The 26,603-nt window shown below is 40.9% G+C and overlaps 1 protein-coding gene across 2 annotated transcripts in view; it reads left to right on the top strand.

Moving 5' to 3' along the window:
- LOC108934386 (rho GTPase-activating protein 35-like) overlaps nucleotides 1–23,069 on the top strand; it is a 45,330-nt gene extending 22,261 nt beyond the window's left edge. For both annotated transcript variants that reach the window (XM_018752118.2, XM_018752117.2), the window contains 6 exons: nucleotides 9,344–13,546; nucleotides 14,999–15,140; nucleotides 16,166–16,243; nucleotides 17,523–17,654; nucleotides 19,773–19,878; nucleotides 20,026–23,069. In XM_018752118.2, the coding sequence (XP_018607634.2) occupies nucleotides 9,803–13,546; nucleotides 14,999–15,140; nucleotides 16,166–16,243; nucleotides 17,523–17,654; nucleotides 19,773–19,878; nucleotides 20,026–20,437 (4,614 nt within the window). In that variant the 5' untranslated portion in view covers nucleotides 9,344–9,802 and the 3' untranslated portion in view covers nucleotides 20,438–23,069. The remainder of the gene's footprint in view (nucleotides 1–9,343; nucleotides 13,547–14,998; nucleotides 15,141–16,165; nucleotides 16,244–17,522; nucleotides 17,655–19,772; nucleotides 19,879–20,025) is intronic.
- The last annotated feature ends 3,534 nt before the right edge of the window (nucleotides 23,070–26,603 follow it).

Below are 26,603 nucleotides of genomic sequence, written 5' to 3'. Positions count from 1 at the left end.
TAAGAAGACATCTATATGTGAAAAACAGATGGCATAACAGATTCTGAACTGCATCTACAGGCAGCCGGATAAATAAACATGATTAAAATGAATCTCAGCTTTTTTTCATCTTGTATGGAATTGGCTTGCATAAAAATGTGAAGGACACTTTGTACAAACAACAAATAGACAAACTAAATTGGGGAAAAAAGTGAGCTTTGAACGAAGACAAAAGCTTGTGTAGCAGGTACATGCTAGTAATTTCAGACACACGCAACCATATTTAACCCAGTTAGTGTAGTTGCTTTTCATTGTACAACTAGATAAATCCATGAATGTTGTCCAGCTTTATTTATCTTCCATGTCTTGTGATTGTGTCTCTAGTTTATGAAAATATGTCGTTTTGTCTCAATCAAGGAATCTTTTCTCATCACTTCTCTTTCCTCATTTATTACCTTTGTTGAAGATGTTGGGGGAATCATCTCTTAATAGCTGAATACCTTTTGTGAGTTTACATCAGAAGGGTTTATTCTTGTAGTTTAATAGCAAATCTATTCTTTCTCAGGCCAGTCCTCGGACAATTTATCATTGAATATCTTTGCGGTTAACAGGTAAAAACAGTACATTTTCATACTGCTTCAAGAGTTCTGGAAACCAAACCCCATCATCGCTGCGCCTGACTTAGACAAGCAGTTAAGGATAGTGAGTAGTAGTATTAGTAGTATGTGAGAAGCTTTTCTTATTAATGTTGCTAACTTGTCAATATGGCAAGCAGTGCTGTCATGGTAAATTTATTTTTAAAAACAGTTTTTCTCCATATTATTTCAACAACTTACTAAAAACATAAATTCGCAATATGAAAACACACGCATTTTCGGAACCGCTTGTCCCATACGGGGTGGCGGGGAACCGGAGCCTACCCGGTAACACAGGGCGTAAGGCCGGAGGGGGAGGGGACACACCCAGGACGGGACGCCAGTCCACCACAAGGCACCCCAAGCGGGACTCGAACCCCAGACCCACCGGAGAGCAGGAGCCGGTCCAACCCGCTGCGCCCCCCAATATGAAAACAGTTTGGCAATAATTTCAACTGCACCAGAGCTTGCTTTGACTGCTGATTCTCTCTGGAAACACAATATCTTGAAAAGCCTTCAGTAGAGAGAGTTTACTTTTTTGTTTGGATATCTTGCCTTAACAAAAGTGAACTTATCTGTCAAATGTAAATGTGTAGTTTGTGCTATACTGTCCTTCACAAGTGTTATTCCATGAGTGATGTATTCTGGGGTCACTGGTTGTTTTGTTTTTCAGCATCAGGCACTGTCATCCGTTAAAGTAGTGCATGCTTGTCCATCTCGCTTGAAATGTTCTACATTCATCATAAATGTTTCTTACTGTATTCTAAAGCCATGTTCAGCACTCAAGTTCAAGAAAATATTAACATAACTAATCAACTGTAAAACTGAACAGTGATGAAGTGTTAGCCTTCAAAAACCAACTGAACTAAGAACTATAGTGTTGCTGCTGAGGATGACTGAGATGTAGCTGAACACAGTGCTCAGACTCCAGTGGAGGACAGCAGGCCCCCTACCTGCTGTTCCTTCTCTTGGCCTTAAAAGCCTTTTTGTGTGTGTGTGTGTGTGTGTGTGTGTGTGTGTGTGTGTGAGAGAGGGAGAGAGAGAAAGCATCAGCGCAGCATATATAGATTAGTGATTGTACCTTCACCAGTTCTCCTTAGATGGAAAAGTATCGTCTAAGTATTAATTATAAGTTGCTTTTGAGAAAAGTATCTGCTAAATGAGTAATGTAGTATAGTGTGTGTGTGTGTGTGTGTGTGTGTGTGTGTGTGTGTGTGTGTATATAATATATATTCTTACAGGCAGTGTGCACCACAGATTTTTGTTAGACATGACTGAGAAATAACAAGGTCTCAATTCCATCCCTTGTTTGGATTAATGTGATTTCAGTCCTACACCTAATATATCAGTCAACAGATTTGCAAAGAGCTCAGGTGGAACACAACATGCCGTGCTACCTTCTGTAATCAGAAAGGATCTCTGCTCTACAGAATTTGATTCTTTATGCTGATCAGCATGGATCACAAATTAGTCATGTCAAACAAAATTTTTGTCTCGATTTTTCCTTCACAGAATCTACTTCAGTGTGTCTTTATAAGATGTCTCAGCTATGCTTTAACCGTAAAGCCCCTCCCAACACTTTAATACATTTATTCTAGGAATATAATAAGATACAAGCTTACTAGACGGGCGTGCATGCAACTATCAAGGAAACCTTTAACAAAAGATTTGATTTCTTCCCAACTCTTCTTCTGTTAAATTGCAACCCAGAGTCCTTTCTAGATTATAATATGGTTCTTACACTAACTACTCTTACATATCTGGCAAAGAAATGTATTTTAATGTCAGTTCTAATGAATTCTGCAATCTCTGGACAAGCTATTTGAAAGTGCTACATGGTGAATGGTATACCCCTGAGCTGCTCTTTGTATATGGGCATACACAATGGACATATTTGCAATTTGTTGTGCTCTTTGTTACACTTTGAACATTTAGTTTTCTCTGCCTAAATGCTGTTGTGACCCTGAACTGTTCATAAAATCAGTTTACAAAAAAAAAAAAAAAAAAAAAGTCTTGATCTAAGAAAACAAAAGTATACACCAATCAGCCACAACATTAAAACCACTGACAGGTGAAGTGAATAAAATTATCTCGTTACAATGGCACCTGTGAAAGGGTGAGATATTTTAGGCAGCAAGTGAACAGTCAGTTCTTGAATTTAATATGTTGGAAGCAGGAAAAATGGACAAGTGTAACGATCTGAGCTACTTTCACAAGGGCCAAATTGTGATGGCTAGACGACTGGGTCAGAGCATCTCCAAAACAGAAGGTCTTGTGGGGTGTTCCTGGTATGCAGTGTTTAGTACATAGCAAAAACAGTCCAGGGAAGGAAAACCGGTGACCCGGCAACAGAGTCATGGGTTCCCAAACCTCAGTGATGCACGTGGCAAGCGAAGGCTAGCCAGTCTGGTTCAATCCCCTACTGTAGCACAAATTACTGAAAACCTTAATGCTGGCCATGGTAGAAAGGAATGGAACACACAGTGCATTCCAGTTTGCTGTATAGCCCCAGACTGGTCAGAGTACCCGTGCTGACCCCTGTCCACAGCCAAAAGTGCCTGCAATGGGCACGTGAGCATCAGAAGTGGACCATGGAGCAATGGAAGAAGGTGACTTGGACTGATGAATCGTTTTCTTTTAGATCATGTGGACGGCCGGGTGTGCGTGCATCATTTACCCGGGGAAGAGATGGCAGCAGGATGCACTACAAGAAGAAGGCAAGTCAGCAGAGGCAGTGTGATGCTCTGGCCAATGTTCTGCTGGGAAACCTTGGGTCCTGGCGTTCATGTGGATGTTACTTTGATGCGTACCACCTACCTAAAGATTGTTGCAGACCACGTACACCCCTTCATGGTTATGGTATTCCCTGAAGGCAGTGACCTCTTTCAGCAGGATAATGCTTCCTGCCATAATGCAAAAATTGTTCAACTTCAGGAATGGTTTGAGGAACGTGACAAAGAGTTCAAGGTGTCAACTTGGCCTCCAGATTCCCCAGATCTCAATCCAATCCAGCATTTGTGAGATGTGCTGGAAAAAGACAGATTCATGGAGACCCCACCTTGCAACTTGCTGGACTTAAAGAATCTGCTGCTAACGTCTTCATGCCAGAAACCACAGGACACCTTAAAAGGTCTTGTGGAGTCCATGCCTCAATGGGTCAGAGCTGCTTTGGTGGCACAAGGGGGACCTACACAATATTAGGCAGGTGGTTTTAATGTTGTGGCTGATATATTTTTCAATGTTTATTTTGTCATTCCTAAAACTTTTATTCATTTTAGTGGAGATAATTAAGCAGTCTTTTTAATTTTGCTTGAACTATTCCAGATATTTCTAGAATAACTAACATATTAAGAAAAGTCCCCAGCAAAGCCTTTTTTTTGTTTGAATCATACAGCATATTCAGTTAGCAGCCTGATCAAGTATAATAAAGAGCTTACCTTGAGAATATAAAGGGGAAGGTTAGGACAAGAGCTGAAAACCAGTGCTGTGGAATTCACCCACTGAAACAAATGTCTGTCAATTAAATGAATGATAGGTCAGGTCAGATCTGTTTACACTGATGGTTTGAATTTATGCAAAATGTGCATTAGAAAAGCAATAGAACAATGTGTTTCATGTGAATTAGTGTGTGTACATCCAGTGAATTTCAAGGTAAATGTGTTTTTTCTAATTTAAATGTGAGTGTTTTGAATATTAAAATACTTCTTGAAGTTTTTTTTTTTTTTTTTTTTTTTTTTTTTTTCATATTGGGGTCTCAAAGAAAAGCCACTTCAGGTTTGCAGTACTTAGTAAAGAGAGAGTTTTTGAAAAAAACTGGTATACAGATGCTCTACCAGTCATGAGATGCCCAGATCTTTATAGTATGCTGCATTTAATCATAGGAATTTGACTGGGCAGTCTTGAATTGGACAGAAGAATATGCATTCAAGACCATGAGTTATATTTTTCCTCTATATGATGGGGTTATGTTGGCAGCTGCTGTCAATTTTGTAGTGCAAGGACAAGTGATAGTTTATCATTTCTGTGAAATAGCAGCACTGTTAATAACAGTAATGCCACTGTTTCGTCAGTGCTATTTCTGTGGTTTGATGTTAACGTAGCCAAAGGGTAATTATCTTGGTCTTTAAGGGTCTTTGAAGGTATAGAGACATTGCTTAGTCTTAAACCTGCTGGATACTGTTAGCTCATTGCACTACTTTAGGTGAGGCATGTGGCTCTTGCCACCTCTACAGTTTTCTTCTCTCCCTTCCCCTATTGTTTTGTTTCCTTTTATCAAGACAGTATCCCAGTTGCTCAATTGGTAGGTCATCGGTGAATTACTAGTGTGTTTTCTGTGTTTCTTAGGTGAACTTGACTTTTGTCCCTAGGCCGTATAAATGAACCATGAAAATGTAGGCTGTAAAACAATTTTTTTTCCTGGAGTTTAACTCGAGTTAAAACTTCGATAAGTTCTTCTCGGTATAGAACGTGTTTAATACAGAATTACAAGTGCAGCTATATTAAACTGTTCCACTTAACGCAAAAGCTAAATTAGCTGAAACCTCTTTCCAGTAAACTTGTGCGAGTTTAAAAAGGGCACTTTGTAACCACCTTCCTCTGCACTAAGTGCTTGTCACTGTGGTAACACGCACAGAGTCATTATCCCTTAATTGACAGAGTTGGCCAGAGGTGTCTTTGCTTCCGTTGCTTGCTTTTCTCTCCCTGGAATGAGTCATATTTTGGCTCCTGCACTGCGATGATGAAAGCTTGGGTGAGGCTTAAAGCTTCGTGTCTTGCAATAAAAACAATTCAACAGCTTCCTCCTTTTGTGGTCACCTGTTTGATTCTGTTATTGTGATATTAGGGAGTGGGAAAGGGGAGTTTCGTTTCTGCAAGTGCAGCGATGTGGTGTCTGGATGTTAAACTGTGTGTCATGTTACCAACCCTAGAAGTGTAGCTGTTGGGGACCTCAGGAGACTTATGTGCCTTTAATTTTAGCTTCATGTTAAAATTACAGCACTCTGCTTTTAATGTTATGGAATTGTACAATAGTGTCATTGTCCCATCTCTCAATCAAACATGTAGTGTCATTATCACATGAATCTGGTAGAAAAAAGGATAATTTGCAGAATACACGAACGCGTCACCATGCATGTACATCATAGAAAGAGAGACACATGTATACAATGCACAGTACATGTGGCAGGTTATGATATCAGCCTGTGGGTTATAAGTACACTAATACCAGTATCACTTACTCTTATTTACTTCCGTAGTATACATACCACTTTTGTTCGTCGGGTCTTGAGACTCCCTTAGATTTCCATTTCATCACTGGGGCTTTAAAAAAAAAAAAAAAGGGTGCTAACACCTTTTTAAACTGGATATAATTAAATAACTTAATGTAAGTGCTAATCATTTAGGATGCGTTGCATGCATTGAACTAGATCAATGAAATACGTCAAAATATAATCAAAATGAAAACACAAATTTATATGTTGAATTTTTTTGCCAGTAAAAGTCCAAACGAATACATCATGTTCTTGCAACATAATGAGAATAGTTTCATTGGACATGTCACTTTCTCTTGGTTGAACTTAGGAGTATATGTATTTCTAATTTCTCTTTGAGTGTAGCATTGCTTACTAGCTTTGGCCTTGCTTTCTCGCTCTTGAAAACAATCCAGGCTGCACTATAAGAGAGGCATAATCATTCTGTGATTAAGCTTTAGTGCCTAAGGATTTGAGCATTTCAGTTTACCAGACAGAGGAACGTAGGCTAATATTAGCTCAAATGCAGTCAGGGCTGCTGGTTTCTACGCTTCATTTCATAATAGAAACATGACTGAACAGTATATTGTTTAACTATTCAATAATCACATTTGTATGACTGGCTGAGGCATTAAAGCATAGTATTAAAATCTACATTAAATTTTTCCGTATTTGGTGGTACTGTATGTTTTACCATATTTATTTACTATGTTTTAACCTTTTTGGAGTTTGGACATTCTCTCCATGTTGGTGTGTGTGTGTGTGTGTGTGTGTGTGTGTGTGTGTGTTCCTATGTTTGTCTTAACTTTGCCTCATGCTTTGGGGATATGCTCTGGATGACTGACATGGACAAGCAGTTACTGATATTGAGCGAGTGAGCATTTATTGCCATGATAGTGTTACGGCAAGCAGGTCTTCCAAACGTGGAGGTTCTTGAGGAGAGTTGCAAAACACCGATGTAAAATTTTATGCGAAATCAATTTTTTAAAAAAGTTGCAAAGAAAATAGTGCGGAATGTTACAGAGAAGAAAAGAGCTTAATGTCAATGCATACTTAGTCTACTTGTGCTTACACCTGACACAGCTGGTAGCTAACCTAAAAACTCAAAAAGCAATCAACTGTAGATTGGTGGAGCACAATAAATGTAAGTTGAAATGCTGTTTATACAGGTAGCTCTCTGCTTACGATAGCATTCCGTTCCAACAACCTTGTTCTAAGTCAACTTTGTGAGTCACAAGCCTCCTTGTACTATATATTATCACAATAAAATACTAATATAGAAAAAATACAGTACAGTATTATAGTTATATTTTCATGCTGCACTGTCATTTTTACATTAATTTCTAAGTCTGCTTTCTTTTGCTTTTTGTCTTCTGCTTAACCGGAGTACTCACGATGCTTACCATTTTAAGTAACTTGAATGGAATCACAAGTGAAACGCTCTGTAAATAAAATGTATTTATACATAAAATGCAATTGCTGATAGACATACTGCTTGAGTCAATAAGGAAATGAGTGCCTTTGTGGCAGTACGGCCAGCTGATGTTATCATACAGCAGATGGAGCAGTCCCCATTTAACACTTAGACCAAACACTGGTATATGTTGTAAGTAGAGAACTATCTGTGTATGCGTGCATAAATGTTTGTTTTGGTCTCGAGGACGCAAAAAAAGTTTGCAGTTGATATTGTGTTCCCCTCAAAATTAAGATTTTGTGTATTTTCAAATTCAGGTTTGAGAATATCTCATTTTGAATATGATTATTGTATTACAACGTGTGAATCATTCTTCACTTGTGAGCTGGAGTGCATGCAGGTAAAAAAGTAGGGCCATGAAGGTCTAGTTACAGTGCTTATTTTTGTGTAATGAACTTCTCTTCTATTCATTAGGAGTCTTTTTTTTTTCATTGTCATTAAACTTTTATTCTAATACTGACTGGTTGGGATACAAAATGTCTGTTTTCACTTTCTCCTTACTCTGATTGTATTGTAATACAGGCTACAACTGAAGGGACTAGGGGGGAAGGATGGATTCAAAAAGAATTCCCAGTGCTTGAATATTTTGAGAAGAAAGAATCAAAAGAATGAATTTATGAGTTATCAGCATGTTGTACCATCATGAACTGATTTCTAGAAATTTTGTTGCTATCATTGTCAGTTTATCACAAAATAGTAAGACCTTGCTGCAAAGAGATAAAATGTGTTTTAGAGATCATTATAAACCCGTATGGATGATGATGATGTCATGTCTGGAGGGTTTGGAACTGGATCTCTGTTCTAGCTAGATTATTCACACTTCAGGTCTTTTAGTTGTAGGAAACCAAGTGAGTCAAGTATAAAACGTATATAAAATTTTAATATATTACATTTTTTAATATCTTTTAACATTACAAAATAATGTCTTTAACAGTACAATAAAACACCTGGGAAATGTATATACTGCATATGTCACTGCTCATCATCTGATTACTTTAAGACCTGTACCTAGAGAGGACCTGGACTCTAAATTTTTGTTTAAACATTTTGCTATTAAACATAACAAGCTGATAGTTGCAGTGTCAAAGCCCTTGTTAGCATACTTTTGCTTTTGATTGTAGGCTTTGAGACATCAAGACGTTCTGAAAATTCTTGTCCAGGACTTCATGTAATTCAGTAGAATTTTCTTATTTGTGAAAGTTAGTGGTTTTTAATGAAGTTAGAAGTTTCCAGGAGTTTCCGGAATTTCTAATGAACTCCAGATTTCTCCATGATCTACCTCCAAAGTAAATATGTTGTTAATGTAGTCAGCCATACTCAATTTGAACAAGTACTGGCTTAACATACTGTAAAGCCTTTATCGGTTTTCTGCCTTAGGTCATATTTTGATAGACCCACAGAAGACTCATTTTTAATTCAGTAAAAATCTACCATCAAACTAGATAGACAGTATTAAAAATGCAGCTGGACAGCTCTTGATATCATATGAATTGGTGTACGTACTGAAATCTAATGAGGTCCAGCATGTTTGCACATGCATGCATCAGTATACGGTGAGGCATGAGTCTATAAGCAGCATAAATGTATTAATCTTATGTTAGAGCTACTTATTCAGGCCATTGGCTCAATAATGTGCATCATGCACAAGGAGAAATGCAATAAAGGTAAAAGGTGTTTGGTGATGTTATTGTCGATAGGTCTGTAATCGTTATCCATTTCCAGCTTTATTAGTTAAAATCATGAACGATCTTTCTTTTCAAAGGACTTAACTCTTAACATGCTTCCTGTTAGTTTCAAGTGTGTCGATGTCCTGCAGATTTTCTGTGTTCCTTCTGATGCCTTTCTATTTAATGAGTTTACTTGCTTTCAGAAAAGGTATTTAGTTGAAAACAGTTTAGTGAAGTTAAGTGTCAGAATCATGGATGAGGAAAATCTTAGATTAATAAAATTTGTACTGTCCACCGATATTAAGTTTCTCAGTATTTTCTACATTTTATTTTTTCCAGGACTCCCCTTAGGCCTGCCTGGTGTGAGACCCTATTTGGCTTTTGCTGGATCAGAACACAAATACAAGGACCTCATGGATCTAGCTGAAGCAACACCTTTTCCTTCTACTGAACGATAATCTGCTCCTCCTCCACCTTTCACAACCTCCTGTGCCACATTCCCATAGTTGACTACCAATTGCCCCACCCTCTCCCTCCATCCTTACTGCTCTTCTTCAGTGAGAGGACACAAAATATTTTTGCTACAAAAGAAAGTAACAATTGATATGGAACATATAATGTCTAGATCCAGAATCAGCAGAACTATAAAATAAGTGTAAAGTTAAAGATGAACAAATGTAATCCAATAAGACATCAATTAAATACTGTATATTAATCATTTAAAAGTTTTTTATGGATAGACCACTGTGGCCTGCTCTCTCAATCTTCTAAGCATGGCAGGATGAGTGTTAGTGTGCGATGATGATGGCAAAAAAACAAGACGTCCGGTCGCCCACATATAACCTTGTTGTGGTGGGTCTGTCCGGGACGGAAAAAGAGAAGGGACAGTGTGGTGTGGGCAAGTCCTGTCTATGCAATCGCTTTGTCCGGCCAAGTGCTGATGATTTTTACTTGGACCATACATCTGTGTTGAGCACCAGTGATTTTGGTGGTCGTGTAGTTAATAATGACCATTTCCTATACTGGGGAGAAGCATGCCGTACATTGGAGGAAGGACCTGAATGCAGGATGCATGTGGTGGAGCAGACTGAGTTCATTGACGATCAGACCTTCCAGCCACATCGCAGTACAGCTCTGCAGCCCTACATTAAGAGAGCTGCCTCCAATAAGCTAGCCTCTGCTGAGAAGTTGATGTACTTCTGCACAGATCAGCTTGGTTTGGAACAGGACTTTGAGCAGAAGCAGATGCCAGAGGGTAAATTACTGGTGGATGGCTTTTTGCTCTGTGTGGACGTGAGCCGGGGCATGAACCGCAACTTTGATGACCAGATGAAGTTTGTCACTAACTTACACAATCAGTTGGCAAAAACAAAAAAGCCAGTGGTGTTGGTTCTCACTAAATGTGATGAGGGTGTTGAGCGCTACATTAAGGACTGTCATACTTTTGCCTTAGCTAAAAAGAACCTGCAGGTGGTAGAGACATCAGCACGCTCCAATGTCAATGTGGACTTGGCCTTCATCACGCTAGTGCAACTCATTGACAAGAGTAGAGGCAAGCTTAAGATTGTCCCGTATTTTGAAGCACTCAAACTTCAAAGTCAGCAAATTGCCTCTGCAAAGGATCGCTATGAATGGTTAATAAGTCGCATTGTAAAGAACCATAATGAGACTTGGCTTAATATCAGCCGACGCATGCAGACATCTTCAGAATACAGGGAATATGTGTTCCTGGAGGGCACAGCTAAGGCTAAGAAGCTGTTCCAACAGCATGTATTCCGTCTTAAGCAAGAGCACATTGAAAGACGTCGCAAGAACTATCTAATTGCTCTACCACAGGCACTGCACTTCTTGATACCTGATTTGGATGAGGTTGATCATTTGAGTTGGTCTGGAGTACAAAAAGTCCTAGAGAATAAACAAGAGTTTTCTGATTGGTTTGTGGTGCTTGATGATGCACCATGGGAGGAAACGTCACATATTGACAACATGGAGGATGATCGCATTCCACTGGACTTGCTGGAGACACCTGCAGCAGAGAATATCTATGACACTCATTTGGAACATCTGCGCAATGAACGCAAAAGAGCAGAAATGCGGCAGGAGTTCAAGGCAAAGCTGATCTCATCACCATTTATAACAGCTGGTAAGCCTTGGGAGGAGGCACGAAGCTTTATCATGAACGAAGACTTCTATCAGTGGCTACAGGAAACAGAGTACTTGGATATCTACAATCAGCACCAAAAGGAAATAATTGACAAAGCTAAGGATGACTTCCAAGAGCTTTTGTTGGAGTATTCTGAGCTCTTCTATGAGCTAGTAGTGGATGCCAAGCCTAGCAAAGAAAAGATGGGGGCAATTCAGGAGGTTTTGGGGGAGGAACCCCGTTTCAAAGCCCTGCAAAAGCTGCAGGCAGAAAGGGATGCCCTTGTACTAAAACATATTCACTTTGTCTACCATCCCACAAAGGACATTTGCCCAAGTAGTCCATTTTGTATGGACAGCAAAATTGAACAAATACTAGCCTCACGCTTCCCTACCCGATATCCCTTTTTTGATTGCAAGGCCCAGTCAGGTGAGGTCAAAGCAGATCGAATCAACTTGGTGATCCTAGGTAAGGATGGTCTTGCAAGAGAATTGGCTAATGAGGTCCGGGCACTGTGTACTAATGATGACCGGTACATGCTTGATGGAAAAATGTATGAGTTGGTACTTCGGCCAATTGAGGGTAATGTCCGCCTTCCAGTTAACTCCTTTCACACGGCCACTTTTAATCCTCATGGTTGCCTGTGTCTCTATAACTCTAAGGAGTCACTATCGTATGTTGTGGAGAGTATTGAGAAGCTTCGAGACTCTACACTTAGCCGAAGAGATAACAGCTTATCCCACCTTCCTCTGTCTCTTCTTTTGGTCACCAAAAGAGGTGTGGGTTCAATTAGTGACATTGGTGGAGAGACAGCACAGAGCTTGATTGCACAGGGGCAGCAGGTTGCTGGAAAACTGCAGTGCATTTTCTTAGACCCTGCGTCCCCTGGAATAGGCTGTGGGCGTAATGTAAGTGAGAAGCAGCTCAACCAAGTCTTGAAGTGTCTCTTAGATTCCAGGAGGAATCTGAATTTTGGTAACCGTTCTCCACCCCTTCCCCCGCTTCCTTCGGGTATTAGAGACTTACACCACCAGCACAGTCTCGAGGCAGATTTGCGCATTGTTATGTGCCTAATGTGTGGCGACACATATGATGTTGACCAGCTTCTTTCGCCATTTTTGTTGCCCCAGCATTGCCGACCAATGTCTAGCCTACCTAGTGGCACTTCAGTGCTGCTGGAATTAGCTGTGGGAGGCCAACGGCAGACAATTGAACTCTCCCTGCTTTCCTATCATTCATCTTTCTTGTTGCGCAAGAGCCGACTAGTACATGGCTACATTGCTGTTTACTCAGCCCGCCGCAAGGCCTCCCTTGAGACCCTGTGTGCTTTCCTATGTGAAGTACAAGACATAATTCCAGTGCAGCTGCTGGCGGTCGGAGAGAACCAGACAGAGCTGACAGACTGTGATGTCACACGAGAGCGGCTTATACAGGGGGAAGAGCTAGCGCATGAGATCGAAGCCCGCTTCAATACTGTGGTTTGTGGGCCTGGTGGGGTGGTTGGTGGCTTGCACAGAATAGACATGCTTCAGCCTTTCCTGAAAGATGTTGTGGAGAAGCGCACCATTGTGGAGGCAACACATATGTACGACAATGTTGTTGAGGCCTGCACTACTAATGAGGGCATTCACTCTCCTCGCTGTGGCTCACCTAGTCCTGTCACTGCACTGGTGGACTCAGAGGATGATGTAGAGCCTTCACCACCATACCCCACCTTGCGGGATGATAATACTAGCAACATCTTCAAGCTACCTGACTTAGAGTCCAGTGATACGTTTTCCGTTATCTCAGAAATCAGCTCATTTGAAAGCAAACTCAATAACAAGGTCCCACCCCAAGTACGTCCAAAGCCAACTGTCAGTTTTGACTTCCGCAAGGTCAACCTCAATCCTTACATTGACCCAGCAGGTAAACGCAAATCATTGCCTACAGCTATGACCTGGCCCCAAGGAGTAGATGGTGGATATGACCCTTCAGACTATGCTGAACCAATGGATGCAGTTTGCAAGCCCAGGCCCACTGACGAAGAGAACATTTACTCAGTGCCCCATGATAGTACCCAGGGCAAGATCATTACCATTCGCAATGCTAACAAAACGCACTCCAACGGAGGAGGTAATGGATCGGATAGTGAGGCAGAGAGCAGTTCTCTTGAGCGCAGACGCAAGCTGTCTGCCATGGGGATCAAGCCCAGGCTCTATCGTGACCGATCAAAGCGCCTGGGCAGGTTCAGCAGCTTCCGCACCAGCTTCTCCATTGGCAGTGATGATGAGCTGGGAGTTTCATTAAAGACCAAGGAGGACGAGGCAGGTGCGCAAAAGGCAGACAGTTCTCTAAATGAGGAAAGTGAAGATCCCAAGAAGAGGAATATTCTGAGAAGCCTGCGTCGAACTAGCAAGGTATGTACAGTGTAGTGCAATCCTTCCCTTCAGTATGATTCCCAAACCACCATACATGAAATACATTACTAGCAAGTCATTTACATGCATAAATGCTAATTTTATACAAGTTAGTGTCTGCAATTGCATTGCACCTGTCCTGCAAACATTTTTACAGTATATTATACTACACAAGATACTTAATGTAATATTAAAGTTTTGACAAATACACCAATTTACTTGGATATGAACTTTGTTGCTTTTACTTCACTGTTACTTTTACTTGTTGATGACTCTTGTTGATGACTGTTACAGCTTAGGAGTGAAGAAGGGGTTAATGCCTTGTCTGGAAAGAAAATATTTAAATTTGAGTAGACTGAAAAAAATGTTTTGATTACATGATTTTGATTACTTTTTTGTTGTCTGAACTAAACTTGAGATTCTAAAACTGAAAAACTAAAAATAGTGAACTCATAGGTGGCTAGGATAAGAGATATTTTATCTCTCTATAAACCCTGCCGTTTCCATGAGAGCTGCAGGTGTACTGCAGATTTTATATGACCCTCTCCACATCCAGCCTTCAACAGTTCTGTAAGTTGGATGCCTTTAGGAGCCTGCTGTTGTTCAACATGACAAGTCCCAGAGAATAGCCTTGAATGTTTTTTCAGCCTTCCCAACAATCCCCTTGTTTGACAAAAGGCATATTTTGAATTCCTGCATCACAAACCTACACGTTGATCCCTATAGTATTGCTGAAGAATTGAGAGAAATAAAGGGCAAAAGGGCACCTCTTTCTTCTGTTGCTTTTAAATGTGGTGGTGGACAGTTTTGAACCCCACCTTCGTCTATTAGTTTTCATTATACTTGAGCAACAAAAGATGAATATAAAGAACAGGAAAAACAAGGATATGTAATGCATTATGGGGTTTTTCAAGATGAGGAGACATTGGTGTTTCACATTGCACCGAAAACTAATAAATGCAGAATTTATGTTTTACTCTAGTACTTTATGTGCAGCAAAGCCTTGTTGATTATAAGTTTAATACACTGGCTCCTCAGCTTAAAAACACTCTTGTTACCAGAAGCATGCAGTTATGGACAAAATGAATACACCTTCAAAATGAGTCAAAATTCAATGGACAAAATCTTCAAAATCCATCATTTTATCATTGATGAAACAAGCAGCCAGTATAATAAATCATTTTGTCTGAAACAAGGAAATACTGTTTTTACATTAAGCACGATTTGTATTTGAGGTAATGGCAATGAAAAGTACCAGAAGAAAGAGGTGAGGAATATTTTTTTACTTTCTGGGTAAACACATTTTCATTCCTTATCAGAGGCTTAGTAAATGGCACAAGTGCATGGTTAATGAAAGCCAAAGGGTGACTCTAGACAATGAAAGCCCCACATTCTTCAACCTAAGCAATGCGGTAATCTAGGTATTTGTCTTTCCATCCCCTCTTCTGGCAGAAACCACGGGCAAAGCCTCGATATTCAATTTCAAAACCAATAGAGAGCAACTACTTTGGGGTTCCTCTGGTCAATGTCGTGTCCCCCGATCGACCCATTCCGCTCTTTATTGACAAGTGCATCCGTTACATTGAGGCTACAGGTAAGCAACAGGCATGCGTTAATTTGTCTCAGTCCACACAAAATGGGTGGATGAAAGGGCAACTTTTTTAAAAAGAAATTACTTTTACTTTGAATGACTAACAGAAATCTATTTTAGTAGTCGTTGGGTAAGGTGGGGTAAATGCCTTTGAACTTAGGTAAGTGAGGGTACAGAAGTGGCTGTACATTGCCTTCATCTGCAGATGTTTTCAGACTTCCTGCCTTCCCGCAATGCTAGTTGCTTGTACTTCATTTTTTACTATTTCTTATCACCAGTGCCCGTTAACACAACTTTTCATGGAGCATAACTTTGTGGTACCTTATATTGCCTACATTTTCTTTATCTCTCCATTGCCAACCCCTTCCAAGTTTCTCCAGCTCTCACTCTGCCTTCCAAATTCTTCTCCAGTCCTAGTCTCCTGCTTCAGCCAGTGGGATGAGTAGTTCCTTTGCAGTAATTTTCTGCCTCAAAGCTCCCTCATTGAGATTGATATCTATGAGGAGGAAACTGGAACAGCCTTTCAAGCTCAGCTCTTCTGGGGCAGCGGAGGAAACACATTGTTGAAACAGCCCATAACCAAATGCACAGATAAAAATCCTCACTGCAGAAACTGCACTGAAAAAGTGGCAGCAACTGTCAAAGTCATGTAAAATGTATTTAAATACAAATTCATAAAGTATTGTTGTGTACCATTACAGCAGTGTGCATATATAGTTTGTTTCATTTGTTTACCAATACAAAATAATGTAAGTTTTTACTGCTATACTGTAAGATTTTCTGAGGCTATTTTTGTCAAAACTCTGACTTTTTGGGCAAGCTGCCTGAGGAGACCCTTGCTGGGTTTAGATACTGAAGTAACAGTTATTAAAGGAGTTTGGTTCCTCATTTTGGGAGCATATTGTAACAGGTTCTCAAAATGTAATTTCTGTTTTTACTTTTTTTTTTTTTTTTTTTTTTTTTTTTGGTAAACATCCGATTACTACATTACTTGTTCTGCTTGGATTTCTTGCCTTTCATTTTTGCAGGTCTCAGTACGGAAGGAATCTACCGAGTGAGTGGAAACAAGGCTGAGATGGAGAGCATGCAGAGGCAGTTTGACCAAGGTAAGTCCATAAATGAATGTGGGTAGGTGTGCCTATGGGTTGCTATGATTGACAGTGAACAAAACTACATAATCATTAGACATTGTTTGAAAAAAATTTCTGCTACCAACCTCATAGATGCAGGCACAATATTTTTAATGAGTATAGTTAATTACACTGGGCTCAGACTGTTTATGTAAGGACAACACTTGAAGGGGGTACGTCTCCTTTCAGTTCCACTCTTTCACTATTTCGAGCATCGCGCAATATACGGCCCTTACAATTTACAAACTTTGATGGGATGATGGTACTAGGTAAGATAATTTTTTGTCTAATGAAGCATAATTCTCATCTTGGTCTTAAGATGTGCCTCCTGTCTCCCCAAACCAGAAAAGTTAATCGCACCTGAAATGCCAAGTCTGATCAATAAGGACCTGAGATGTAGAAAGAACTTGATAATTTTGTCAAACTCTAGAAGCTTCCACATAGACTTGACCATAGACTTGCAACCACAAAACCCCCAATATACGTACAAGGTTTTCAGCATCGCTACAGCTGTTTCAGAAAGGATTATGGTTGAGGAGGAAGGATAGTACAATATTTTAAAGGGGTTTTAATTTTTCTTCTTTAAAGATTTAATCTCTTGGCCTGTAGTAATTCTTGAATCTATGTGGAACTTTTAAACAAATGGTAATGAATGAGACTTGAATGAGCTTTGTAAATAAGTGTGCCTCTCTCTAGGAACTTTAATTATGCCACTCCTAGAATTTGAAAGTGAACTCTAAGTAGGCTGCTCCCACCCTCACTAAACCCTGTAATTACTCTTGTTTCAGTTCTAATTAGAGCCTGTTTCGTATGTTGTCTTCTTGTATTGGTCACATGCTTAGCTTAACAATGGTTTCTCACACAGTGCATTAATGTTGAGTATGGTTCTTAATCATCACAGTGTTATTCAAAGTCAATGTAATGAAATTCAGAAAAAAATGAGTGCCTTGTGTATTTTTTCCTGTGACATGCTGCAATATTGAAATATTAAGTGTTGCTGTTCAGTAAGTTTGTGTCACTAGTCTTACCGAGATAGAAATTTGTAGCTTTCCAGGTATGACACTGGTAGTAACATGATTATTGGAGATACGTGAGTGTATTCAGTGTGTAAGGCTACAGTACTCCGACTTGTGTTGGATGATGATGTGAGCAACAAGAGTGACTAGAAGACATGGGAAATTGGTGCAGTTGTTGATTTTCTATATGCCTATGTTTTCATATGTCTGCTGACATTAGTTTTTCCTGCTTCTGGTAGACCACAGTCTGGACTTGGTGGAGAAGGACTTCACTGTGAACACCGTGGCAGGAGCCATGAAGAGCTTCTTCTCTGAGCTGCCAGAACCACTGGTCCCGTACAGCATGCAGATTGAGCTGGTTGAGGCATACAGTAAGAGCTGTAATGAATGAGCACTTGGTTTAGATGAGCAAGTATGATTGCCATGGAAATGATGATTAACATAATTAGGAAGAAAAGATTATAGATGGGGAGGAATTCATGTGACAAAGTCCTCAAAAAATAGTCCAGTAAATCCCCGTACTTTCAAAGTGAACTGAAGCCGACAGTTGGTTCATTATTGAGAAAGTGTGTAAGTTGACTATAAAAAGAAGTGGGTGAGGGTCTTGTCATCAGTTCTGTAAGTAATTTCTGGTGTAACATTTGCAGGCAGAAATTGTAAAATATATACACTGGACCAGCTCTATACCCTCACTAGGGTGTTGGAGGGTTCGTGGGAGTTTGCCCAACCAGTCCATATGTGTTTTGTGGACCTGGAGAAGGCATTCGACCGTGTCCCTCGTGGCATCCTGTGGGGGGTGCTTCGGGATTATGGGGTTCGGGGCTCGTTGCTACGGGCTGTTCGTTCCCTGTATGACCGGAGCAGGAGCTTGGTTCGCATTGCCGGCAGTAAGTCAGACCTGTTCCCGGTGCATGTTGGACTCCGCCAGGGCTGCCCTTTGTCACCGATTCTGTTCATTATTTTTATGGACAGAATTTCTAGGCGCAGTCAGGGAACGGAGGGTGTCTGTTTTAGTGGCCGCGAGATCTCGTCTCTGCTTTTTGCGGACGATGTGGTCCTGTTGGCTTCATCAAGTCAAGACTTGCAGCGTGCACTGGGGAGGTTTGCAGCCGAGTGCGAAGCGGCAGGGATGAGAATCAGCACCTCCAAATCCGAGGCCATGGTTCTCAGTCGGAAAAAGGTGGATTGCCCCCTCCGGGTTAGGGGGGAGTTGCTCCCTCAAGTGGAGGAGTTTAAGTATCTCGGGGTCTTGTTCACGAGTGAGGGAAAAATGGAGCGGCAGGTTGACAGACGGATCGGTGCGGCGTCCGCAGTAATGCGGTCATTGTACCGGTCTGTTGTGGTGAAGAGGGAGCTGAGTCGTAAGGCGAAGCTCTCAATTTACCGGTCGATCTACGTTCCTACCCTCACCTATGGTCATGAACTCTAGATCATGACCGAAAGAATGAGATCGCGGATACAAGCGGCAGAAATGGGTTTCCTCCGCAGAGTGGCTGGGCGCACCCTTAGGGATAGGGTGAGGAGCTCAGTCACCCGGGAGGAGCTCGGAGTAGAGCCGCTGCTCCTCCGCATCGAGAGGAGCCAGTTGAGGTGGCTTGGGCATCTGTTCCGGATGCCTCCTGGACGCCTTCCAGGGGAGGTGTTCCGGGCTTGTCCCACTGGGAGGAGGCCTCGGGGCAGACCCAGGACACGTTGGAGAGACTATGTCTCCCGGCTGGCCTGGGAACGCCTTGGGGTTCCCCCAGAGGAACTGGAGGAGGTGTACGGGGAGAGGGAGGTCTGGAGTACTCTGCTCGGACTGCTGCCCCCGCGACCCGGCCCCGGATAAGCGGAGGAAGATGGATGGATGGATGGATGGATATGTAAATGTCAGCAACCTGGACAGCTCTGCTTGGTAGAAGGCAGCATTGTAGTTTTTGGATGGGAACAGAGCAGCGTGGCAGACTGTCTGTATCTCCCAATGAGCGGTACAGAAAGCACCCCCCAGTGCTCCAATAATCAGTGATTATTTGCCTTTGTCTCATGGAGACCTTAATGGGAAGTGCTCTGATCTCTATATTTATTTTTCTTCTGCCAACTCTCCTTTGCTGATCAGGCACAGTGTGTCTTTCGGAAATTTTGGCGCATTACGTGTCATACACCAGGACCTCAACCTGATTATATGCTACAGAGAGGGCATTAGTTTTCAACATGAAGTGGGAAAAGCAGAGTGAAAAGTGTGGTACTTACTTTTGGAAGTATATCTGACTGCTGTTTTTAGCTCCAGGTCTTGTATGTGTAGCCACATTATTTTATAAAATATACCGATATTAAAGTCACAGCTTCACCTCCTTAACCATCATGCTTCTTGAATTGGGCCTTATGTAAACATTTCTCCAAGCTTTAAAGTCTTTTTTCTTAGTGCAGTCATAACTTGAACTAAATCCCTCTGTCTGCGTCTATATGTGTTTGTCCAGTGCTCACGCTGTCTGTTTCCCTCGTCTGCACAGAGATTAATGACAGGGAGCAGAGGCTACATACTATGAAGGAAGTACTGCGCAAGTTCCCCCGTGAGAACTATGATGTCTTTAAATATGTCATCACCCATCTGAACAAGTGAGTGGAGCCCTTGGACGTTCCTGAATTAAACTTATTTTATGTACAATCAAAAAATGGCTTTGACCTAAGGAATCTCATTTTATTTTATTTTATTTATCAGGGCTTGAATTATGTGACCGCTGATACTCGATGGTTTCTTTCTAGGGTGAGCCAATTAAACCGTGTCAACCTGATGACCAGCGAGAACCTCTCCATCTGCTTCTGGCCCACCCTCATGCGGCCTGATTTTACCACCATGGATGCTCTGACTGCCACTCGCACATACCAGACAATCATAGAGACCTTCATCCACCAGTGCGCTTTCTTCTTCTACAATCAGCCCCTCGTGGACACCCCCAGTGGCTTCCCTGGGCAGCCTGTCTCGCCCAGTACTACTACGTGCGGAGGCTCTGCCTACTCCTACTTCCACCAGCAGCCAGGCCCGGCAGTCCCACACTTCAGCCCTTTGCAGCAGTCTCCATCCCACTCCCCACCTCCTACCCCACAGTCACCCCTGCAGCCTCTTCTGCCCCCTCTGCACCCACACCACACCCCAGCAGAGCAGCAGACGCTATGAGAATGAAAAGGGATGATTCTCACTGTAATGCTGGAATTAACTCATAAACATGCAAGCACGCACACAGAGCTCGGACAAGGCACCCACAACGGAGAAAGGAAGAAGCGATAGAAATCAAGGAACATTTGAGCCACATTAATAATTTTCCATGTTTCTTCTTCCACACTTGTTTTGCACGTTTGTTTGTGTTCTCTCTTCCTTTTTATTTTCCTTCCATCTTATCCCCCTGCCTCAAAATGAAATGCACAGTGAAACACAAAGATGGAAGGAAGTTGTCTAAATGCATATGACATACGTGCACATACCCACCCACACACAGAGATGTGTCTGTACTCCTGTGGCCAGAGGAATGTCAGCTCACCTATGACCGAGTCACACCTTGACCAGTCACAGATGGGGAATTAGAGCTAAAAGGGTCCTACTGTCCCTAATGTCGATTCTCTTTGCAGCCTTGAGGCATGGTGGAGCACTTGAGAAATAAGGGTTAATGGATATGGACAGATGGACCCTTGCTGGACTCTTAAAATGCCAGCTTCTGGATCTCCTTCTGACCTCTTTAATCCTCCTTGTCCAATAGTGCGATGCCACCACCCTGTTTCAGAAAGGACGTTTGTGGCTAGTGGACCACTCTGGTAAACCAACATGCACTGTCTTGGAAGGAGACGGGACAGTTTACAAAGCGGGGAATCGTCTTCCTAGTGGAGCGTTGCTGTGATGCTCCGAAGCAGATTGGACTGAAGCACTGGTTGAAATGGATGGATGCATTATTATGTATCTCTCTTTGGAAGTCTATGAACACACTGTTTTTTGCTTACTTTTCTGCACTAAACAAGAAACTATGGCACCCCCACTCCTCTGAAACATCAATGCCAATAAACTGAACTTGATCTCGAAAAAATGTTGCAGAATGTTCAGGATTGTCTGGCTGAATATCCAGCGGCCTTCTTCCTGTCTGCTAGCAGTACACGTCTAAGCTAGGAGACATTTTAAGTATAATGGTTTTATTTTCTTCCTTTTTTATTGGGTTAGCCACCTGCCCTGCGGTTGAGTTAGTGACTTCAGACACATGACAAGTGTGTGGGACCAAAATGCACAACCTGTGAATCCCACTCATTTATGCCCAATAAGTCTCTATAATTTTTCTAGCAATTGTGCACCCTGTAGACCAAGTCATTCTGCAGCAATCGATGAAAAAGTTTGTTTGAGGTGGTAACAGTGGAGACAGAAGTTTTTTTTTTTTTTTTTTTGGTAACGTTATTATTGCTCAGTAGTTTGGAAGGTAGTTGCAGTTGTCTGTTGACTTGTCAGGTCTGGAGCATCACTTTCCCACTCTTTGAAAAATGCACCAGAATGAAACAAGGTTTGAAACTATGCTGGATTCATGGCTAAAATGCTGGCTTTGTTTTTAAAATATTTGAACTTGTTTTTGAGAGGTGATTACCTTGGACAGAGTGGAAAGGTTTTAAAACGATTCAAATTTCAGTGTACAATAGAACAGAGGTGAGTGCACAACATGTAAGAATAGTTTGTGTCTTTTGACATGTTTACTCTGGATGTGGTTTGAGATGGAAAAGTGTTGTTTGGTTTTAGTGGGTGGTTGAGTGTAAAGGTGAGTTAAGGGATGAATCTGTGGCTCACGAAGGAGGTAAATGACAGTTTCAGTACTGCAAGAGGGATCTTGCATTTCTGGTGCACACCCAGATAAGGGTAAATATAGTTCATTTTCATGTTCATCCCCTTTTAAGTGTGGTACATATTGTGAAAAGATCCATGCTGATAAAACTGGACATCTTATCTGGAAGTCTAGGAAACCACTAAATTTTAGTAATCATTAATTTTATTTATCAAGATAAATAAGATTGAGGAGGACGATGGGACCTGACTTGGATGCATAACTTTCACCAAATACCCGGTTCTTGTGGGTTTTTTCTGGGCAGTCAGTAGCTGCTTATAAGGATGAAGGGACCGTAGTCGGAAGTTTTTAAACATGGAGAAATCGTTATAAGTTATTAATTTGCATTCAATTGATCTGAGTTTTGTTGTGACTGGCATTTTAAAAGAAGTGTACTGGCAGTTGACTATAAAAACAGGCAAAAAAAAAACTTTCATTGGACAAATTGTGCTTAATAGGCAGAAATAAATGTTAGGGGAATTTTAAGACCATGTTGTAAACTTCAGGTAATGAACTTGGTTCACTACCGTTTTTTTTGCAGGAAGATTTTGCGCGCACTTCTGTGTGTGTGTGTGTGTGTGTGTGTGTGTGTGTGTGTGTGAGAGAGAGAGAGATCTGAGCTCTGTTGTGACTGGTCATGTTACTTGTGCTCAGCAGTGCTCTGGATGCTGGAAATGATGGAGTGCTGCTTCCACCTACTGAGCAGAAGCCACTGTGCACAACAGGCCGCAGGATCACAGCACCTCATTTGAAACGTCCCAGCTTGTCTAAAACGTGCTTTCAACTAATAATGTTTATGTAACTTTATATTTTGTGGCAGTCGCATGGATCCCCGGCCTCAAAAGGCATAAATGTCTAGTCATAATCGTACCTTCCTGCTGAAGAAAATGTGCGCACACATCGTCTGAACCGCTTGTCCCATTCGGGGTCGCGGGGAGCCGGAGCCTAGCCCGGCAACACGGCGCAAGGCAGGAGGGAAAGGGGGGACACCCAGGACGGGACGCCAGTCTGCCGCAAGGCACCCCAAGAGGGACTCGAACCCCCGACCCACTGGAGAGCAGGACCCGGTCCAACCCACTGCACCACCACGCCCCCCTTGAAGAAAATGTGTGTTTTTTTTATTTAGCACAATAACACTTGAATGTAGTGGATCTGCGTAATTCTCACAAAGTTTAAATTCTTAACTGTTCTTTGTTACCTTGGTTCATAATTGAACAAGTTGATAGGCCTCATTGCTCCATAAACCACTGCAGGTAAATGATTGTTCGGTTGCACTACTGGCTTATTTAAATTTACTTTTTTTAATGTCTCCTTCCTAACTGAAGCAGATTTGATTCCAGCTATTAATATTCAAACAGGTTGCCTGTACCAGCCACCATACTTAATCCACCGAATAAAGCTTCTAAACGCAACAATTCCCTCCCATGCATAACAGGTTATGGGTCTGGTTTATTTCTAAAACACTGATTTACTCACTAGCGTACTTGCACCTGGAACCCTCGGTCGGTGTTGACGTAGCGTAAGCAGAAAAGAGGGCGTCTTTCCCCTTCGTGGCTGGATTGGAAGTGCTGTCATATTTTTTAGCCGCAGGATTGATGCCGTGCGCGAACAGGAGCCCTTATGTACTGCCACTTCAAATTTTTCATTCTTGTATAAAACTACGATGTGCTGTTTGAAATGAAGGGCCTGTTATCTCTCTGACACCCAGTGTTCTTGGTTCATCGGGAATTTTACTGTTCTGCGATGCTTGGACAGTGATCTTCGTAGTGCATTTACAAGGTATAAGGAATATCCAAGGTTTGAATAATAAAAAGAAAATCTAAATCTTTTCAACGAACGACCAAATATTTGTTAGATTGTTTCTTTACTCAGGGCTTGTGAATACCTTGTGGTTGTGCTTCTGAAATTGATATAAAATTTGGTTTTCATGTGTTTTATGGTCCATATGGATAGTTCTTTGCCCACCAAAATGTACAAAGATAAATCACTGGACAGTGCCATCCTTCAGTTTATGTTTTATTGTCTGATAAATAATAATTTCCATCTCCTTATATACATCTGCCTTCAGTCTTTAACGGTAATAGAATTACTTGAATGAGTTATTTGGTATTCTTTTTTGTTAACATTTGCAAAATGAGTTATGTTTCAACATTAGATTATACCCCTTATGGTACAACAAATAGGCTCTGCTAACATTTCCCATCATCATTCTAGACATTGTAGCAACCTAACATTCTGGAGGTGTTTACTGCTATGTTGCAGGGGAATACGAGAATAAACAAGTTGCTTTGGTCATTCTTCCCAGTACATTCTGTTCTCAGCATGGTGTGTTACCTTATGGTTATCAGTGTATAGTTCAGTCTTGTTTGCCCACTGGAAAAAGTGTCAGGTGTGCTTGTAGATCCTTGACAATTGGTCTCTGTCCCATCTGATAAAGCAGACAGACTAGGTGTTTTTTTTTTAATTTATTTAATTATTAAAAAAAAAAAAAAAGTTTGTAGATTTGAGGGTTGATGGTGTCTGGATAAAACCGATGGTATTTTTTACCCCCCTCTTCACACCCTGAAAAACCATCTGCTATATCAATAGACACTACTGTAGACAAGTGGAAAGAGGCAGGAATGGAGGTGCAGAGAGTAAGGAAAAATCACCCAATGTATTAAAATGTGATGCTGTCTGAGCTTTTTTTTTTTTTTTTTTTCCTGCAACAGTGCTGAGAAATTTAAAGGAATACAAGGAAACTGTTTTCAAGTGGTTGGTTTTTTTGTTTGTTAGGGGGTTTAACATGTTGCCCTATAGTCAATGTTGATAGAAAACTTTTTTTTTTTTTTAATTAAAATTACCACTTTTAACAAAATTGTGAATGGTGTTTAGGCCAATTCAGTATAGTGCATGATTTAAAACGAAGCCGGGGAGAGTCCTCCGCTGCTTTCTTCATTAAAAAAAAAAAAATGAATTTAAGAAAATGTATGTAAACATTACCTGAAACAAAAGATCCATTAATGTTTTTATTTGCTATAAGTACGGTAATTTGTCTCTATGGGAATGGTGTATAAACATTAAGGCCTTACGTGACTATGTATTATAGTTAATAAATCAATCTTGTAAAACTGGCCTCCCGTCTCTGTCTCCCCGTCCTGTTAGATTCAGACGCAGTAACATTACAGTTCTACAGCAGTTTTTATGATATTTGGTTTTTTTTTTAATTTTATTTTTTACAGCTTTACAACCAATGACAGGAATGACTCCTCGTAACACTTTTAAGATCAAACTGCAAGTAATCCTCGACTTGCAATGACCTGGGCTTATGGTGGCTGTCCCGTTAACCTTATGATTGTCGAGTCCCGACATGAGCGTAGAGCGGTCGTTCTCAAACGTTACAGCTATTGTTCGATAACATCGGCCGGCTGTGCCGCTCAAGGCATCAATGTCAGTTTTTTTTGGGTCTCAGTCTGTGTTTTAGTGTTTAATAGTGACTTTGATTTCCTTCAAGTTACTTTTTATTTAAAATGGCTTGCAAGCAAAAAAGATGCTGGTATGGTGATGCTGGAATGGAAAAAAGCAGAAGACAGATTTTGAAATTAAAGCGAAAAGCGTGGCACAAAAAAGAGTTTTGTACTGCATTTATATTAACGCAGTATTAATATTCTACATCTGTATTATGAATATTGTGTGAAATTAATGAAAAATGTAAGTTTATTAGAAAATGTTGCATTCATTTACATGTACATGTATTCATTTAGCAGAGGCTTTTCTCCAAAGCGACATGCATTTTATAGAAAATACAAAGAGCGCGATACATTAACAGAAAAACAGATGCAGACGTGTGATTCTGAAATAGTTAGTTTCTTCCACCATATGAACCAACGTTCATCACATAAGTTATTGCATAGAACTTTATCCAAGTATTCACGATTTCAAATCACCTTCCTAGTAATTTTTTTTTTTTTGGAGGTACATATAAACATTTACATTACATTACAGGAGTAGCTGTGTAAAGCTTTATCTGGGCATGATTAGTTATAGTGCATGAACATTTACACATTACATGAACTTAAGAGATCATGAGTGAAGTGAGTCTGGAAGAGGTGTGTTTTAAGACTCTTTTTAAATGTGGACAGAGATTCAGCAGTTCTGAGTGAAAGGGGGAGGTTATTCCACCACAGTGGAGCCGGAACTTTTCATACATGTTTATTCTTAATATATCCTTAGGGCTCATATAAGGGGATTCTTGACTTATAACAGTCGACTTGACGGGGTCATTAGAACGAAACTCCGTCATAAGCCAAGGACCACCTGTATAGTTAAAAATCATACACCTCTAACTAATAATGAAACATACTGCTACATTATTAGATGAGTAACAGAGCAGATATGTTACATATTTCATAATTAGCATTTTTGTTTGCCTTCTGCTACATTTTTGAGTCCCCTGATCAAGTACATCAAGTATTAGGGCTCATTAATTTGGTGAAAATGAAGGGTGATGTAAAA

The sequence above is a fragment of the Scleropages formosus genome, chromosome 4 (genome assembly GCF_900964775.1).
Source record: "Scleropages formosus chromosome 4, fSclFor1.1, whole genome shotgun sequence".
Classification (NCBI taxonomy): Eukaryota; Metazoa; Chordata; class Actinopteri; order Osteoglossiformes; family Osteoglossidae; genus Scleropages; species Scleropages formosus.
The sequence above is the reverse complement of the archived record's forward strand: the minus strand, read 5'-3'. Positions and strand labels throughout refer to the sequence as shown.